The 18128-nt window shown below is 40.3% G+C and overlaps 1 protein-coding gene across 2 annotated transcripts in view; it reads left to right on the top strand.

The window, feature by feature from the left end:
- Positions 1-18128, top strand: part of REEP3 (receptor accessory protein 3) — a 100382-nt gene that overhangs the window by 61882 nt on the left and 20372 nt on the right. For both annotated transcript variants that reach the window (XM_060034935.1, XM_060034936.1), the window contains 3 exons: positions 13837-13913; positions 16311-16431; positions 16605-16718. In XM_060034935.1, coding sequence (XP_059890918.1) covers positions 13837-13913; positions 16311-16431; positions 16605-16718 — 312 coding nt within the window. The remainder of the gene's footprint in view (positions 1-13836; positions 13914-16310; positions 16432-16604; positions 16719-18128) is intronic.

Below are 18128 nucleotides of genomic sequence, written 5' to 3'. Positions count from 1 at the left end.
ATTCTTCTTAAGAAGATTGCCAGAATAAATTATTAGAGCCAATTAAGGACGTTTTTGCCAATGACATGTTGTTTGACTATAATCTCGGCCTACTCATCAATGTTCTTACTTTCTCTCTGTAGGAGGCAGATTTAGGTTTACTCCTAAGGAGAAGAATCTAAGGGCACTTCCACCTTGGGGAGAGAGAGAGTTTCCATCGAGTGGTCAGTGTGCAGATAGCTCCAGGCTCTTAGGATGAGTAGACAACAGGGACATTCCACATGGAACTTCTGGGTAGAAGAGCCTGTAGGCTGCCCTTCTCTGGGTAGTTTACTCAAAGCTTTTGTCTGTTCAACTGATAGTGGTAAACAATGCTCTGAGAAGTAGGCTAAAGACTCAGTTCCTTCTATTTTTTTCAGTTTTTTTTTTTTTTTTTGTAATGATGATGTGCCTAAACAGTGTTATGAAAAAAAGGGTACATTTAAACTGTTTACATCTAAACAATGCTGTTTACATCTAAACAGCATTATCATGCAAAACTGAGTTCATCTTTTCTCCAAACCCAAGGCTCTTCTTACATTCTTTTCATGAATGATACCACCTCCTTCTAAGTGATATTTTCAGAAAAAACACAGAACAGTCTCCCGCCGCAGTGCTTCTCAAACTTTGAGGAGCATTGGAATCCCCCTGGGATCTTGTTAAAATGCAGATTCTGATTTAGTAGTTCTGGCCTGGGCTTGAGAGTCTGCATTTCCGGCAGGTGCCCAGATGATGCCAATGCTACTGGCCTGTAGACCGCATTTCAGGTAGCAAGAATTTTGTGCATGTTCTCAAGTCTGCTTACATATTAAAAACTTTTGGAGCTTGCCTTTTAAACACCTAGCTGCCCTCTCTCTGCACGTGATGATGGGGCCTAGGAATCTACATAATTTTTCTTTTTTTTCTTTTTTCGGTATGCGGGCCTCTCACTGTTGTGGCCTCTCCCGTTGCGGAGCACAGGCTCCGGACGCGCAGGCTCAGCGGCCATGGCTCACGGGCCCAGCGGCTCCGCGGCATGTGGGATCTTCCCAGACCGGGGCACGAACCCACGTCCCCTGCATCAGCAGGCGGACTCCCAACACTGTGCCACCAGGGAAGCCCTACATAATTTTTTTTAATCCCCAAGTAATTCTTATCCACAGCCAAATCGAAAAGCATTGATTAAGAGGTATCTTACTGTATTGTGAAAAGTGAATAATTACCACGTTGTGCTTTTTTTAGTATATGTAGGAAGATGGGCATGAAATAACAAATAGTTTGTTTTAGAAAACATCTGTATGTAAATGGACTAGCAACTTGGAGTATATCATAGAAAAATAATATTTTAACAAAACTAACTGTATAATACTATTAAGGGGGTAAGGATATTGAGTTGGACTTTCTCCTAGCTTCCATGTTGTAGGGCTGGCCATACACAAAATTTGTACATCAGTGAAGTTTTTCTTGAGAATCATCCACCTTTCTTCCTGTACCTTTCCTCCCACTTTTTTCTTCCTCTCACTGTGTTTACTTGGGGTCTTCATACTATCCTGCACTCTGGCACACGTCCATCCCTTCCTTACCCCAACTATCCAGTGCTCTGTAACTTGCCTCTCTCTCCATTCACCCAAATGTGAACCTCAGTTCTCTGTGTGAGGCTGGCTGCACATGCTTTTGAAGGAAAGTAATTTGATAACCCAGACTCACTTTCAGTCATGACAGATTTATTCTTCCCGGAGCTTTTGGTGTTTTTTTTTTACCAGTCTTTGCTTTTCGAGAAGATGCTGTTTTCCCATGTGGTATAAAGGCTGGCTCTTACTGTTTGAATGGTTATTGTATGTTAAAGCATGCTGTTGAGCCTATAACATAAAGCTACAACTTGTATATAGAAAGTGGTATCTTACCTAAAGAAGGAAGATTTTCGTTTACTGTGTCAGTCATAGCCCTGTCAGTCACCTGGAGAAAAGAGCATACCTTTTAGTGGCTAGGTTAGTTCACTTGTGGAAATAGCAAGGTGGAACTGACCATGTGAAGATGCATGAGGAACTGGAGGACCTACGTTCCTAAGAAGTGGTGCCAGCCCTTGGGAATGCCTCAAATAGGAAATGTAATGGGCCAAGACTTTGGGAACACTAAGGGAATAAAGAAGGTAGGATGACAATCTAGCATGGAAACATGACAATTAGGATGGCCATTGAGCCCCGTTTACTCCTCTCTGTCTGGATAGGCTCTGTCCCAGGCTAAAATCCTGAGAAATTCTGTGTGGTTCTGTCAAAAGTGGAACGGTGTCTCTGTTAGATATTTATTATCCCACATAAATCAATAGGACTTTAAATAATACAAAAAGTGAAGTGCAAATTCTCAGCCAGTGTGGATGCAGAGAGTTATTTTGAACTAAGAGGTCATTCCTTCCTAAATTCTGCTCCCGGGAACAGTTCCTGTAAGCAATTCCTGCTTTTTACATCTTCTTTTCAACACCCCTTTTAAATTAATTATCATCTAGTTTTTAAACATTTTTGCACTTTTTCCTTCTCTCAAGTTTCTCAAACTACTGAGGTCAGGGATGAGATACATGGGGCTTCTGTGATTCAAGAACATGGAGGAAGACCAAGGCAATCTTGTGAAAGAATATCCATTTCTAGTTACAATCTACCCCATTTTAATTGATTTTAACACCAGATACATCTGTATAATGTGAGGCTTTCTTCCTCAGAACAACAGGATATTCTGTGAGGTCTTCGGCAGTGACATCTGGAAACTGCAGGTAAACCATGTTGCTGCAAGTTCAGCCTCTGAAAGTATAACCGATTCCCAAACATCCAAGTCCTGGAAAGCTATAAAGTGAAGACAGTGGGTCAGTGGGGGAAGAAGTACCCCAAAGTCAAGGAGGTCCAAATCAGTCCTAGTCTAACATATTCACCTCCAACGCATGCTCCCTCTTTTTTTTTTTTTTTTTTGCGGTACGCGGGCCTCTCACTGTTGTGGCCTCTCCCGTTGCGGAGCACAGGCTCCGGACGCGCAGGCTCAGCGGCCATGGCTCACGGGCCCAGCCGCTACATGGCATGTGGGATCTTCCCGGACCAGGGCACGAACCTGTGTCCCCTGCATCGGCAGGTGGACTCTCAACCACTGCGCCACCAGGGAAGCCCCTCCCTCTTTTTAAAAAAAAAAAAAAACTATTTCAACCAAGGTCTTATTCACTGTGGATTGAAATTCAACTAGCTTATTTTCAAGCATGCTTCTAACTTAGCACAGCTCTGGGAAAAATCCCATAATTGAGCCATCTGGGTTGGATAAAAGAGGGAGTTTTTCTATTTGATTTCTCACATTTTGTTCCTTTGTTTTTAATGGGGAAAAATCATTATGAAGTAACCAAATTATTGCATAATGTTAGTGAAACAGGAGAAATCTTTTCAACTCTATACCGTTTCTAAAGAAATCTCTATTAGCAGATCTGTCTGTGGTCTCTGAAATGTGGTATAGAATGAGTGTTTTAGGTGAACTGACTTGAGGGAATAACTAATAATGGTCGGAAAATAAGTTCTCTTTGGGTGGTCTGAAATTCAGCAGTGTTTATTTCTTTTCAGCCTCAGCAAGGATATTTTTTTCCAGTGAAGCATAGTTTAGCATTTTATGGCCTGGATTTACTTAGTGTGGTTATAATTGAAATCATTAGGCATGTGTAGTTTTTCATTCTTTCTTAAAAACAAGCATTAATTGCTTTATAATTCAAAGAATCTGAAATTAAGAGACATTGGAAAGTTGTTTAATCTCTGAAAACTTTGAAAACAACTTTGACAAAATAGACTATGCTGTATGTTATAAATTGCTGTTTGCAGTCCAGAGTTACTTGTTTGAATCTTACATCAATTCAGATCTTAAAATTAAGAAACTGTTAAGTAAAAGGCTCCCCCTGTTTTTGCTTTACTAGGCACAGGGGTGCTAGGTCCTGGGAACATGATGATGAACAAGACAATTTCAGTCCCTATTGGTTGTTAGGGTCAAAAAGCAGAGACAGATGTTATACAAACCGTTTCACAGATACGCCACAAAGAGAAAGTAGCGTGCACAAAAATTATATATGACCTTTGGAGAGGGGTAGAGGCAGTTAGGGAAGGCTTTCCTTTGGAAATGAAGAAATTTAATTCATACAAGGCAAATGAATATATAATATATAAAAAATATTAGTAGTTATATGCTGGATCCAACACACAGGCGCCAGTGATCGCTTATTATTATCCTTTTATATGTCTTCTTTTACTCATCCCTCCCATGAAAGCTTCTTGAGGGTAGGAATGCCTTGACATCTAGGTTTATGACTATTTTATGTCAATGGGTTTTGTTTGTAATAGGCCTTGAGTAATATTTGTCAAATTAATATATCACCTTTTTCTTTCATCGTGCAAGTATCATTTAGTACAGTTATATCTTTTAACACAGGGGTCCTCAACCCCTGGGCAGCAGACGGTACCGGTCCACGGCCTGTTAGGAACCTGGCCGCACAGCAGGAGGTGAGCGGCGGGTGAGCGAGCGAAGCTCCATCTGCCGCTCCCCGTCGCTCCCCACCGCTGCCCGTCGCTCGCTTTACTGCCTGAACCATCCCCCACCCCCGTCCGTGGAAAAATTGCCTTCCACGAAACCGGTCCCTGGCGCCAAAAAGGCTGGGGACCACTGATTTAACATACATCATTGTTAATATCATTGCTGTCATAATATCACAATGCTCATAGCATAGCAAGAATAACTTATATAAAGACACAATTTAAGAAAAATGCTTTTTAATTAATATGCCCTAACCACTATTCCATAACTCTTGCAAATCTATAGCAACGAGCCTCCCACCAGAACATGATATTCCCGTATATAAATATGCCCGTGCATTGGTCTCAACTTCCGTGATGGAAATCATGAGGATTATTTTACGGTCACAGTTCACTTTTTGTTTGCTCTATTTGTTTGTCCTGGGATCTAAATCAATTTCATTAAAAATTTTGTCTAAGAATGTTAAATCATAAAAACTTGTTTTGTTTAAAAATGTTTAAAACCCATGAAATGAGGCCTCCTTTTCTTTTGGCATCAGGGGTAGGTAAACGCATACCTCTTAAATGGAGCATGGTCTTTTGATAGTAAATTTAGCCTATGAGTACATTCATTTTACAGTATTCACTCAGGCTTAAACTATCCTAATTCCTTTCAGAGAGTAAAGCAAGAACACTATCACGTGACTGTCTGGGTTTCCGAAATGCTAAGTCTTTATAAAAGCCTTATGGATTTCGAGTAATAAAGCAAGTGCTGGCTTGTTAAGTAGGATAATCTGATCCGTGCACTATGTAAACCAGAATGTAAGTTTAGATACTATGGTTTTATTTGTATCACAGTTGACTCCATAATTTTCAGAAGAACTTGCCTGATTACAGGAGTACATTTTCTTAGAAAATAAATTCATTTTGATATTTAAATGATTTTAACATTCTATTTGAGTAATCTTTTATTTATAAATATTTTATTTTTAATTAAAACATTCATCACATTTCTCTAGTAATGAAACACATAGTGGGTAAAGTGTCCCAAAATCGATAAGTGATTGCCATTTCATTGTGACCACTTCAAAAGAACTTTATTACCAAATACTTAGGGAAAATGGAAATTATATTCTTGCTTATAAGTTAGCCCAGGTCACTAATTCTTTACATAAATATTTTTGAGCATTTACTTTGTACCAGGTACTGTAGTAGGCATTAGGTGTACTCCTGGGAAAGAAAACAAAGCAAAGTAGGCAGAATAGACCATTGAACAACTTTTTTCATGTAGTCTTCCCACCGACTTTTATGCATTTTATTTTTTGGATATCTTGGCCTACCACTCAGAATATAATGACTTTAAACTTTATGCATATTTCTAACAAGCTTATTTATCTGATTCCTTGGCCTACTGAAAGCAGCAGGGGATTGCCTTAAGTCACATATACTGACAATACAAATGATAACAAATTCACCCAGATAGAAGCCACACTTGCCAAAGGATCACAGTAGTAATTTGAAATAGTATTTCTCTGACTCTGCCCCAGTCTGCTGCATGAGAATATCAATCTTGCCTATCCTCCAGTTTCTTCCCCAATACTTCTGAGAGTCCCCTGGGGATATCTCAGCCAGAGTTTCTTAAAAGGAAAGTCCTCTTCTCCATTTCCAGATCACTGTGGTAGCAGCACCCATCACTGCCAACCAGGGCATTAGCTGTGTCACAGATGGCAGCCAATGGCACTGTGACCAATGTCCACCTAGTTCTGGAACCGTGGCTACTATGGCCTTGCCCTCTCACTCTCCATAGAGACTAGAGGATAGCCTTTTATATTAGGGTAGGCTAAGCTGCTATAATCACAAAATGCGGGAAAAAATGCAATGGCTGAGGGAATACAGAAATGTTTTCCTCTCTCACATGACGGTCCAGGTTAGTGTTGACTTCAGCAAGAAATGCTTCTCAAGCAACCGTGTAAGAACTAGGGCCCTGCCCATCTTGAACAAATAGATTCCAAGGTTGCTCTGCCCCCTGCCCTCCCAGCCACAGGAAGGGAGAGAGCCTGTGGGGGAGACCCAGCCCTACTCAAAAGCCTCAGCTAAGATTCTGTCGGTGAGAACAGGACACGTGGCCCTTCCTCCCTCAGAGGTTAGACTGAGAAGCACGGCCCTGGCTGGGCCACTCCCCAGCCACCACTCCATTATTCTGTCTTTTTATGGACAGCAAGCTGTCACCTCCACACCTGTCTGGTTTCACCATCCTAGACCTTTCTTTGCAGCCCACTAGCTCTGACACCCAGAGCCGTGGAGAGCATCCTTGGCCACATAACCTCTTCCATCTCTACACTAGGCAGGTCTTTTTCCATCCATATAGACAACTTGTAAAAACCTTTACTACTCTTTTCAAGTCCACTCTCCTTCCCACCCATCCCCAGCCTTAAAAGATGACCTGCCCTCCTACTGCAGAGTAAAGATAGAGGTCCTCAACTATGAACCACTTCAGCCCTCTTCCCAGCATGGCCACTATTCTTTTCCTTCTATCCCAGAGGAAGATGCATCCCTGTTTCTTTCTTTCTTTTTATTTTTTTAAACGTTTATTTATTTATTTGGTTGGTTGGTTGGTTGGTTGCGCCGGGTGTTAGTTGTGGCATGTGGGCTTCTTAGTTTGTGGCATGCGAACGCCTAGTTGTGGCATGCATGTGGGATCTAGTTCCCTGACCAGGGATCGAACCTGGGTCCCCTGCATTGGGAGTGTGGAGTCTTACCCACTGTGCCACCAGGGAAGTCCCCCTGCGTCTTTCTTGATCCCACTCTTCTTTCTAATATTATTCTTGTCTGTCTCATTCAAGATCTTGTTCCATTAAGTATTCCTGCTTTCTCATAATTTGAATCTCATTATCTCTCCAGTAAAATGTTCAGTCCTTGAGGCTGTACACATGCTTTCCTTTTGCCTCCTGCTATTTTTTATTTCCCCTTTTTTTCTTTTTAAACCAGGTCTCTTAAAAGACTCCTCTATATTTAATTGTCATGTCTTTACCTCTTGTCTACCGTCCAGGCTTTTGCAGTCCTGACGTAAAGGAGCACACTAAGCAGCCCCATATTCATGCAACAATTCATATGTTTATGAATTGCAGGCGCAGAGGATTTAGTAGTGAAAAAAATGTAGTAGTGAAAAAAATGAAAGTCTTTGTCCTCTTGGAGTTTACATTCTAGTAAGGAAAGGCAGGAAAAAAATTGAATATTTGTTAGATGTGTCTATGATATGTGATATGTGCTAAAGAGAAAAATAAGTCATGATAAGGGAGTTAGAACGACATTGTTACTTTAAACAAGTGGTCAGGAAAGGCCTCTTGGATGAATATTTGAGCAGAGACCTGAAGCAAGTGAGAAACTGAGGGAAGAGCATTTCAACAAGGAAATAGCATGTACTAAGGCCCTGAGGCAGGAACATTACCTTACACAGGAAGGACAGTAAAGGGCCAATGTGACTGGAGCAGAACAAGGGAAGGAGGAAGAGGAGAAGATGAGGCCAGAGAGGCAGCTGAGGTGCCAGATCCACAGGGCCTTGTAGGCTGAGGTAAGAATCCTGAGGGGGGGTCATCGGAGGGGTTTGAGCAAAGGAATGACCTGCTCGTTAAGGAGACACTCAGTGATGTGTGCAAAAGACCCAAAAAAGCAGAGCAATCAGTTAGGACGCTATAGGGATAATCCAGACAGGAGATGATGGTCATGTGCCCTGGGGAGGTGTCTGTGGAAAGGGTGAGAAATGACTTTGATTCCTGATATGTTTCCAAGAGCGGACAGGCTGAATAGCGCTGGGACCTACCACCTGCCCCTCCAGGGGAGTTTCTTCCCCACGCTCCACCTTGCTCTGCCTCACTTGGGGCCCAGGAGGCCAGTCCTTACAGGCTGCATTATGTCTGACTTCCCTTTGGGTTTGGCTCATGAGAGGCTCCTGCAGAAGATCAGATGGCAGGGTGAGCGTGCAGTCGGAGTACTGGTCTCCCTGCCACTGCAGGTTGGCTGTGACTGTCTACCTGAGGCTACAGCTCTCCCCTACGGTTACCCTGTCTGGATCCCATGAAACCCTTCCCTGTCCTCCCTTCTTCACACCAAGGGGATAACGTCAGTTCCTGCTGTCTCTAGCTCAAGGGTGAACTACTATCCTTTGTTGGTTTTCCTGAACCTCACCCACAACTTTATAAATAGTCCCTTTAATAAGCTTTCCTCAAACTTGTGCTCTTGACTCATACTGGGAACTAGGGCATCTAATGTAGTAAAAACAGAAGAACATTTTTAAAATCACTGTTATTTACCCGTTTTTCTCCCCAGTAAAATGTTAACTCCTTGAGGACAGAAGCTGTTATATTCCTGTTTCTATTCCCATGATGTGAAGTAGGTAGGGTTTGCTACAGTTGTGTCAATGAGTGTTATATATAATGAGCCCACCTGAGTCCTTAGGAATAGTCTAAATTATGTTTGATATGAAAGATGTATCAAAAGTAGGATGTGTGTGTGTGTCCATCTTAGTGCTTATAGGTATAAGCTCCACTTTGCTGGATAATTCAATTCCCTGGAATCAAAGAGAATTTTAAGAAAAAGTTGAGTAGCTTTCTTATTACTCATTGTTCTCATGAAGATACCTAAACAACAGTTTTGTCGATTTTACCAATGTTTCTGAACTGGAAAGAAATAGTACTTGTTCCCACTATCTTAAGAACATCAATTCTTTTTTCCAGTAATTTTAAAGGTAGATTGTGGTTTATTACAGTTACCTTTTAAGTTACAGTCTTTCATTTGCATAACATTTTAATGACACTTATTTCTATTATATTTGGTTATATACAGTCATAAGATTATCAGTGTGATTGTTTTCCTACTAGTTTTTTGTTTTAGTATTGCATTTTGTTATTGATGTTTTCTGTCGATCTAAAGAATATTTTATCTCCACATATTTATAATTCTAATTTTGTGACTTGCTCTTTTTTCTTTCTTCCTTCCTTCCTTCCCTCTCTCCCTCCCTCCCTCCTTCCTTCCTTCCTTCCTTTCTTCCTTCTTTTCTTTCTCTCCTCGACTTCTTTCTGTTATTTCCTTTGGGCTAGACCTTAAACAGTAGGCTGAGCAGCCTTGAGGTATAGTTTTAATGAAAGCTTTGCTGAGTAATCGTTTGGTATAAAATCCCAACCATTAACAGAAAAAAGAAAGCAATATCTTTTCAAGGTTAACTTTCTTTGTGCTTGTTCCTGTGAATAACACACACTCATTGAATTCATTTAATTATTACCTCAACTCAACTATATTTAAGGTCCATCTTTCTAATGAGGACAACAAAAAAATCCATAAGTTTATGAGAGCAGATGGTCAAAGAATATATTCATTAAAGATAAATTAGAACCATGGAGTTTTGCTTATATAAAATTGTAGCCGATACCTCAGGAAAATGTCTAGGAATACCCTATTGAGTATATAGTTTGTTGTTGTTTTTTAACTAAAAAGATAGAGCCTTCTTTTTCTTCTTTTCTCCCTTTTTTAATTTTTGGCATTATTGCATATTCTCACAACCTAAATAAATTTTTTCTTTTTAGAGATAAACATTATATACGTGAAAGTACTTATTTATTTGGTGGGGTTTAAAATGAATTTGAAAACTGAATTAACACTTGACTTTACTGAAGCCAGGGTGCTTTTGAAACCTGTGGGACTGTAGCAGCTCTAGTCTATTTGAGAAGTAGTCTTTCAGGGAGTATCACCAAACATTAGCTATCTGTGCAGTTCCTTTCACCTCTACTCAACCCTATTAACAGGTAAATTATGACTATTTGTGGGTTGTTTCTTTTTGTTTGTTTTGTTTTGTTTTGTCTTTTTGCGGTACGCAGGTCTCTCACTGCTGTGACCTCTCCCGTTGCGGAGCACAGGCTCCGGAAGCGCAGGCTCAGCGGCCATGGCTCACGGGCCCAGCCGCTCCGTGGCATGTGGGATCCTCCCAGACCGGGGCACGAACCCGTGTCCCCTGCATCGGCAGGCGGACTCTCAACCACTGCGCCACCAGAGAAGCCTTGTGGGGTATTTTTTATCGTTGTTATCCATTTGGAAGATCACAACCATAATGACTGTTGTGAAATAGTAAAATAATGAAAAATACCAAGCGTTGACTTAAATCATTTATTTTTCTGAAAGTTTCCTAAAGTTCCTATGAGAGAGACCATTTAACTCAAGCCACCACTTTCCCGGGAAAGAAGGTGGTAACGTTTACACTGAAATCCCCAGGCTGAGTGCCGGAGAGGGAAAAGAGAGCTGAAAAGGTTGGTCTGATGGCAGCTGCTTGTTTGAAAATCTGCCTGGTTCAGGCTTCAAAGTAGACTGTGCCCTCCTGCGCCCATTTCCCAGCTTGGCGACCTTGCACAACGTGCTTACTTTGGCCCTCAGTAAAATGAGAGGAGTTTGCCAGGTTACTTATTTTCGAACTCTGCCCCATGGAGCAGTAGGGTTTCTTGGAGTTTCCTCAAGAGTCCGACGGTGGATAGAATGGGAGGACCAACCAGAGCTGGTTTTTTTGTAATTGTTTTACAGTTTTTTTCAATAAAGGCTTATGTAGTTCAAAAAACTTGATCGCCACCAAGGTCCCTTCTGGCTCAGTGAAAGTGCGTTGTTTTGTTTGCAGGGGCTTTTTTTCTTCATTTCTTTTTGAGGGGATAACCTTGTGAATACAGTTGAACGGTAAGAGTACTAAATTACTGTTTGATTTGGAAAAGCTAAATGAAGGAACTCATGTGAGAGCCTCACTTTCCTTTAAATAGAAAGGGGCGGGGAGAAAAAACATAGGATTTTAGCCCTGGAAGAAAATCCCCATATTGGGACAAAAGCTTGGAACTGGCAGCAGTGAGGGATTTAAGATAACTTATGAAAAGTGAAAAACTAAAGAGAATATTTGGTCTAACTTTCTTTTTTAATTTGAGATGATAATCTTATAAACCAATTTCGTTGTATTTTAAATAGAGATAACGTGCCCTACTATTTGCTTCGGGCAATTTTCTAAGCTCTTGGGTAAATTATTACGCATATGTCACAACACATTGCTTCAAAAGTTTTTCATGGCTATTATTAATTGATTTCTCTATGAACGTAGAAAACTGTTAAAGCTACCTGAGTTATAGTTCCTTATTGTTTATGGAATACCCAAACAAGCATCTGTATTAAAACTAAATAGGTCAATTCTAGCTAATTATAGAGACCTAATTTTTGGTTTTTTGTCATCTTATTGGGATGAGAACAAGGGAAGTAGTGGTTATTCTTGGACCTCGCATTCAGCAATTCCTCACATTTCTTTCTGTACGTGGCAAAATTGGTTAATAGCACCAATTCCAGAGTCAGGAAGCTTGAATAAGTCATTTTACCTCTCTCTGCCACCGTTTCCTTATAATCATATAATTATGTTTCCTACTTCCTAATGTTGTTGTGGGGATAAGTGAATTAATATATGTGATACACTTAGTACAGTCCCTGGCCTATGGTTGTCATGGTTTTGTGTATTATTGTTAGCCATTATTATATTATTGAGAAAGTGGAGGGTTTTTTTTTTACATCTTTATTGTAGTATAATTGCTTTACAATGTTGTGTTAGTTTCTGCTGTATAACACAGTGAATCAGCTATACGTATACATATATCCCCATATCCCCTCCCTCTTGCGTCTCCCTTCCTCCCACCCTCCCTATCCCACCCCTCTAGGTGGTCACAAAGCACCAAGCTGATCTCCCTGTGCTATGTGGCTGCTTCCCACTAGCTAGCTGTTTTACGTTTGGTAGTATATATATGTCGCTGCTACTCTCTCACTTGGTCCCAGCTTACACTTCCCCCTCCCCGTGTCCTCAAGTCCATTCTCTACGTCTGCATCTTTATTCCTGTCCTGCCCCTAGGTTCTTCAGAACCTTTTTTTTTTTTTTTTTTTTAGATTCCATATATATGTATTAGCATACGGTATTTGTTTTTCTCTTTCTGACTTACTTCCCTCTGTATGACAGACTCTAGGTCCATCCACCTCACTACAAATAACTCAATTTTGTTTCTTTTCATGGCTGAGTAATATTCCTTTGTATATATGTACCACATCTTCTTTATTCATTCATCTATCGATGGACACCTAGGTTGAAAAGCAGAGATTTTAACCCTTAAGGAAAATCCAACCTACATGAGAGATGAGAGTCTCTGTGCTTAGGAAGGTGGAAAGGTGTATTCTCACTCATTTGTGAGAATGAGTTCAAGATAAAATTAATATGGCAGCATTCCCTGAAAAGGATTGGTACAGAGATACCAGAGTCTTGAGGACCTTTTAGGATGCTCTATTCCAGGCAAGAGGTAAAGATGTCCTGAACTACTGTCTTAGTTCTTTCAGGGTGCTATAACAAAAATACCATAGTCTAGGTGGTTTATAAACAACAGAAATTTATTCTCACAGTTTAAGAGGCTGAGAAGTCCAAGATCAAAGTGCCAGCAGACCCCATGTCTGGTGAGGGCCCACTTCCTGGTTTATGATGGCCATCTTCTTGCTATGTCCTCACATGGTGGAAGAGCAGAGAGAGCTCTCTGGGGTCTCTTTTATAAGGACACCATTCACGTTCATGAGGACACTACCCTCATGACCTAAAAACCTCCCAAAGGCCCCACCTTCTGGTACACATTCAGGGTTAGGATTTCAGCATATGAATTTTGAGGGGACACAAACATTTGGTCTATTGCAACTACTCTTGTGGTATTGGAGTCGAAGGAAAAGGATATGTGAAAGATTACAGGCTTGTATTTAGGGCAAGAGGAAGAAGACACTAACCTTAGACTTGCAAAGTGGATGACTAGCATTATGGGTGTAACAAACCCAGGATTGTTCTTTGGTTTCCGAATAGTTTCTATATATTGAGAAATAAGGAATGCAAAATTTGAAAGACTAATAAAGATTAAATGTGGTCATATCATACATATACTATATGATTTGTATAATAATTAAATAGCTAGTAATCTTCATAAGGGAGCATGTAGATAAGATCTTTTAAAGAATTTTCCTCCAGTTAAGAAAAACATGTCCTATTTTTTCAATTCTCTCATTTCGGTTCCTACATTGTATTGTATCAAAGCCTAGAGATTTGTTATTATTTGATTCGTATATCCCAAGACTACTGATGTAGTGATATGAGGAACTCAGGCATAAAACCTGTTGAGAATTAAACCATCGCCTTCTGCATTTAATCCAACGTACTATGTATGATATATACAGTTTTTCAGAGTTGCAGATAACTTTGGTCTATTATTTCATACATATTTTTATTGTTTTACAGGTTCGATGGATGATGTACTGGATTGTCTTTGCTCTCTATACTGTGACTGAAACAGTAGCAGATCAGACAGTTGCTTGGTAAGTTCTAGTGTTGGCAAAAGGCCAGACTATAGACTCTTGATCAGGTGTCCTGAGTTCTTATCCTGCTCCAGCTGTTAACTGAGTGAATTTGATCAGTCTACCTAATTATCCATTGTATCATTTTCTTCATGTGGGTTCCCCACAAGAACATTACTTTCCTTTTGAAATCCCCCAGGTGAAGGCGGCTCATCCTCCCCACATGCCACTCCCTGCCCATCTCCCACACAACTCCCACTACCTTGGAATAGAGAAAACTTGGTTGTCGTTATCTTTTTTCCACACTGATGACTTCAGACTATTTTTTCTTGATTACTTCCTAAACGACTCCTCTTTTGAATCCCACAGCATCTGGTTTTAGCGCTCCCACCCCATCCTTAAAAGTCTCATCTACAAACATTCAAACTGGATGATGTCAAATCCACACAGAAACACCCCCCAACACCAGCTCCTTGACTGCTCTATTCCAAACAGCATGGGGCAAAATTAAAGCATGTTTATATCCTCGAGGATTTAACATTTTACTGAGGAGCAATACTTAATGGAACAACTTGAATCTCCTTGTGCTGTATTTCAGTAGTGTATTTCCATCTATACCTTTCCATCACTTGGAGAAATCCTCCTTTCAAGCTCTTTAAACTTTTACTACCTTGCCACTATCTTAAACCGCCTTTGCTGCACAAACCTTCATCCTAAATTAGCCCAACAATTGCTTTTCTTTGCTTCTTTACCCAGACTACCAGTTGAGCTGAAAAAAATCAATCAGCTGCTCATATTGGTATCAGTTTGAAAGTCACGATTCCTTTTACTTGCTTTTGGTCAGTGGCTACTTCCATTCCCTCCTGCATCTGTTTCAAACATTTAACTGTTCTCTGCTTAAACTGTCTTTCTGACTTTGCTATTCTCATCATATTCTCATAGCACACTAGGTCACATTGGATTACTAGGAAAAAACAGAAGTCATCAGACTTAAATGTTCTTAATGACCTGCCTTTATTTTTCAACTTCTCTGTATCTGCATTGATCTTTCTCTTCCTCTGTCCCACAGCTCATTTATTTACCTGTTATGTTTTGGTGTAGGGGTTTGGGGAGGGTTGTTTGTTTGTTTGTTTTTAAGTGGCAGAACACAGATTCCAAGCCATACTACGTCTCTTAAATTTCAATGCTCTCTCTTTAAAGACTTCTATTTTTTTTTCCTGATTGCAGATGTAGCACATATACACTATTAAAAAGTAAACAACGTAGAAAAAGCTTACCACGAGCAATGATAGTCCAGAAACTCCTCTGTAACTGCACTGCAGAGACCCTTTGTAGACTACACAAGAGTCATTCCTCACTGCCCCCTGCCCATCTGTCTCATCAGAAGAGCCCAGATTTTTTTTTTTTGTCATGTATCTTAGTGCTTCATGTACCACAAGATGCTGGTCTCCTCATGATGTATTAGTTAACTTTTGCTGTGGCAACAAACAACCCTAAAAGCACAATGGGTTAGAAAAACAAACATTCATTTCTTGCTCAAGCTATTTGAGGACAAATGGTTGGCTGCAACTTTACTGGGCTCAGCTCAGTTTCAAGTGTCTTCTTGTTCAAGGACCTAGGCTGAAGAAGCAGCTGTTCTCGTGGCCAAAAACAAAAGTTGAAAGCAAGAGGTTGGGGGTGTTGAGGTGAGGGAGTCAAAGGGCATTTAAAGCGTCTCCTTGCATGTGACATATGTCACACTCACATTCTGTTGCCCAAAGCAGGTCACATGGCTAAAGCCATGGTCATTGCTTGAGGAAGTGTATTCAGCCTACGGAGAAGGCACTGAAAAATCAAGTGGGAAGGGGCATTGGTATATTACCCTAATTCCCAGGTTACCACAATGGCAATTCCATTCTCCTTTCAAGTGAACAGTTTAGGTCTGTCAAGTGCTGCGGTTCTGGCCAAATGAAATTGGAGGGGGCGTTTTCTGGGAGTTCTAAGGGAAGGAGATGTGTATATGGTGTAACACTGTACACTTGGCGCTTATAAAGGTGACTCCTGATGCTTGGAGGTGTGTCCAGGTAATGCCATAACAGCTACGCTCTGCAGACAGGGTGGGTGTACCTTACTATCATGGTTATAAATGCTATTAATGCCCTCTCTGAACTGCCACAGTCAGTTTGGCAGCTTGGCTGTGCTTGTCTAAACGGAGCAATCTTGTACTAGAGGGTGTGAATCACTCCAGGGGTCAGGTTGCTCTGATCGGTATAGTTAATGAGATTTTGTCAGTTCAAACATGGTTGTTTCCCTGATCACAACTTTTTACATGTGAAAACTTAACCCAGTGACTGAACTTTGTAAAAAGGTTTTTTTGCAATTTCCTCATGGTCTGTACTTTATTTTCACTGGCGTTTTTTTCTAATTTTTTCTCGTTAGGTTCCCCCTGTACTATGAGCTTAAGATTGCTTTTGTCATATGGCTGCTCTCTCCCTATACCAAAGGAGCAAGTTTAATATATAGAAAATTCCTTCATCCACTACTTTCTTCAAAGGAAAGGGTAAGATATACAGATTATTTCCACAAATCACTTATTAGAAAGGTATATCATCACATGCTATATGCTATAAAGTGAGTGAAACTATTATGTTAAGGGGGAGAAGTCCCAGTTTTCAGCTTCTTGACACTCTTTTTAAATAAAATTAATATTTGTGGGTTTGATTTTTTTTCTAGGAGATTGATGATTATATTGTACAAGCAAAGGAACGAGGCTATGAGACTATGGTAAACTTTGGGCGGCAAGGTTTAAATTTAGCAGCTACTGCTGCTGTCACTGCAGCAGTGAAGGTAATTTTTTATTTACCTTTTTTTTTTTAATCCAGTGTCACATTGTCAATGAATAAAGTAGGGTGGCTTTTTACTTCAGATCATTATAAAATTCTGGCACAAATTTACCTTCTGTTTATTTTTGTAATACTAGAAAAAAAAACAAGTAGATTATTTTAAAGGCATTTTAACATGTGTTTTCTATAATTGTTGGATATTTTGAAACTCTTAATTGATGACAAAATGAGAGCTAGTTAGTAAGTAAAACATACTGGAAAATGTCATTTTGTCATAATTTTCCTACTTTATAACCTTAAAATAGTTTTGAGAAAATCACCTTTAGTAAAGATGACCATTCTTTCTTTCTCTGTCTTTGGTGTTTTTTCCCTCTCTCTCCATGGCAATATCTTGGTAGGATTTCTGGCTTACTTCTGCACCCATACTTCAACCAGTTTGAGGTAACTGATTATTCAAAATAAGGCATGAAAAATTTCTGTTCTTAAAACTTAAGATTTTACTTAGCCAATTACTAATGTCATGTGTTGTGTTTTGCAAGCCAAATTATCAAAGGAATGAATGCCTTCTGTGAAAATTCGCATTATGGCTTTTGGATTTCTTTGCATGTAGTAATTAGTGTGGTTTATTTTAAATACCATAGCATAATTGGTTTTGGTGTGTAGTGTATGGAAGGAAAATAGGTTTCAGATCCAGAAAGTGCTGAGTGTGACTTTCAAAGTAACCATCGGTGATTGACTTAACTTCTCAATTGGGAGGATGGCGAAGAGGAGAAAATGAGGTGGAAGAGAACTAAAGTCCTCATCTGCTGTATATGAAAGTAGAGGTTTTAAAGTGGTTGCCTGCAGGGGGATGGGGAGAAGGGGACCGAGGGCTTCTTGCTTTCTTTTGTTACAAAATTTAGCATCATTTAACTTTACAAATGAAGTACGTGTATTTATTTACACCCCAAAGAAGATGCTTTCTGAGTTTTCCATACTTAAAAGCAACATTCAACGTGATTCTATGGCAAAAAATTAACTTTCGACATCAAAAATTGCTTAGAAAAAAAAATTGCTTAGAAAATATAGACATTTTAGAACATTGTTTTAGGAAACATAGAAGCACACAGATCCCATTTGCCCTCTTTACTTTTTTTTTTCTTTATTTGGCTGCATTGGGTCTTCGTTGCTGTGCGCAGGCTTTCTCTAGTTGCGGTGGGCGAGCGGGGTCCGCTCTTCTTTGCGGTACGTGGACTTTCTCATCTCGGTGGCTTCTCTTGTAGTGGAGCATGGGCTCTAGGCGCGCCGGCTTCAGTAGTTGTGGCTTGCAGGCTATAGTGCGCAGGCTCAGTAGCTGTGGTGCGCGGGCCTAGTTGCTGCCCCCACCCCCACCCCGGCATGTGGGATCTTCCTGGACCAGGGTGCAAACCCACGT

The sequence above is a fragment of the Delphinus delphis genome, chromosome 16 (assembly GCF_949987515.2).
Source record: "Delphinus delphis chromosome 16, mDelDel1.2, whole genome shotgun sequence".
Lineage (NCBI taxonomy): Eukaryota > Metazoa > Chordata > Mammalia > Artiodactyla > Delphinidae > Delphinus > Delphinus delphis.
The sequence above is the reverse complement of the archived record's forward strand: the minus strand, read 5'-3'. Positions and strand labels throughout refer to the sequence as shown.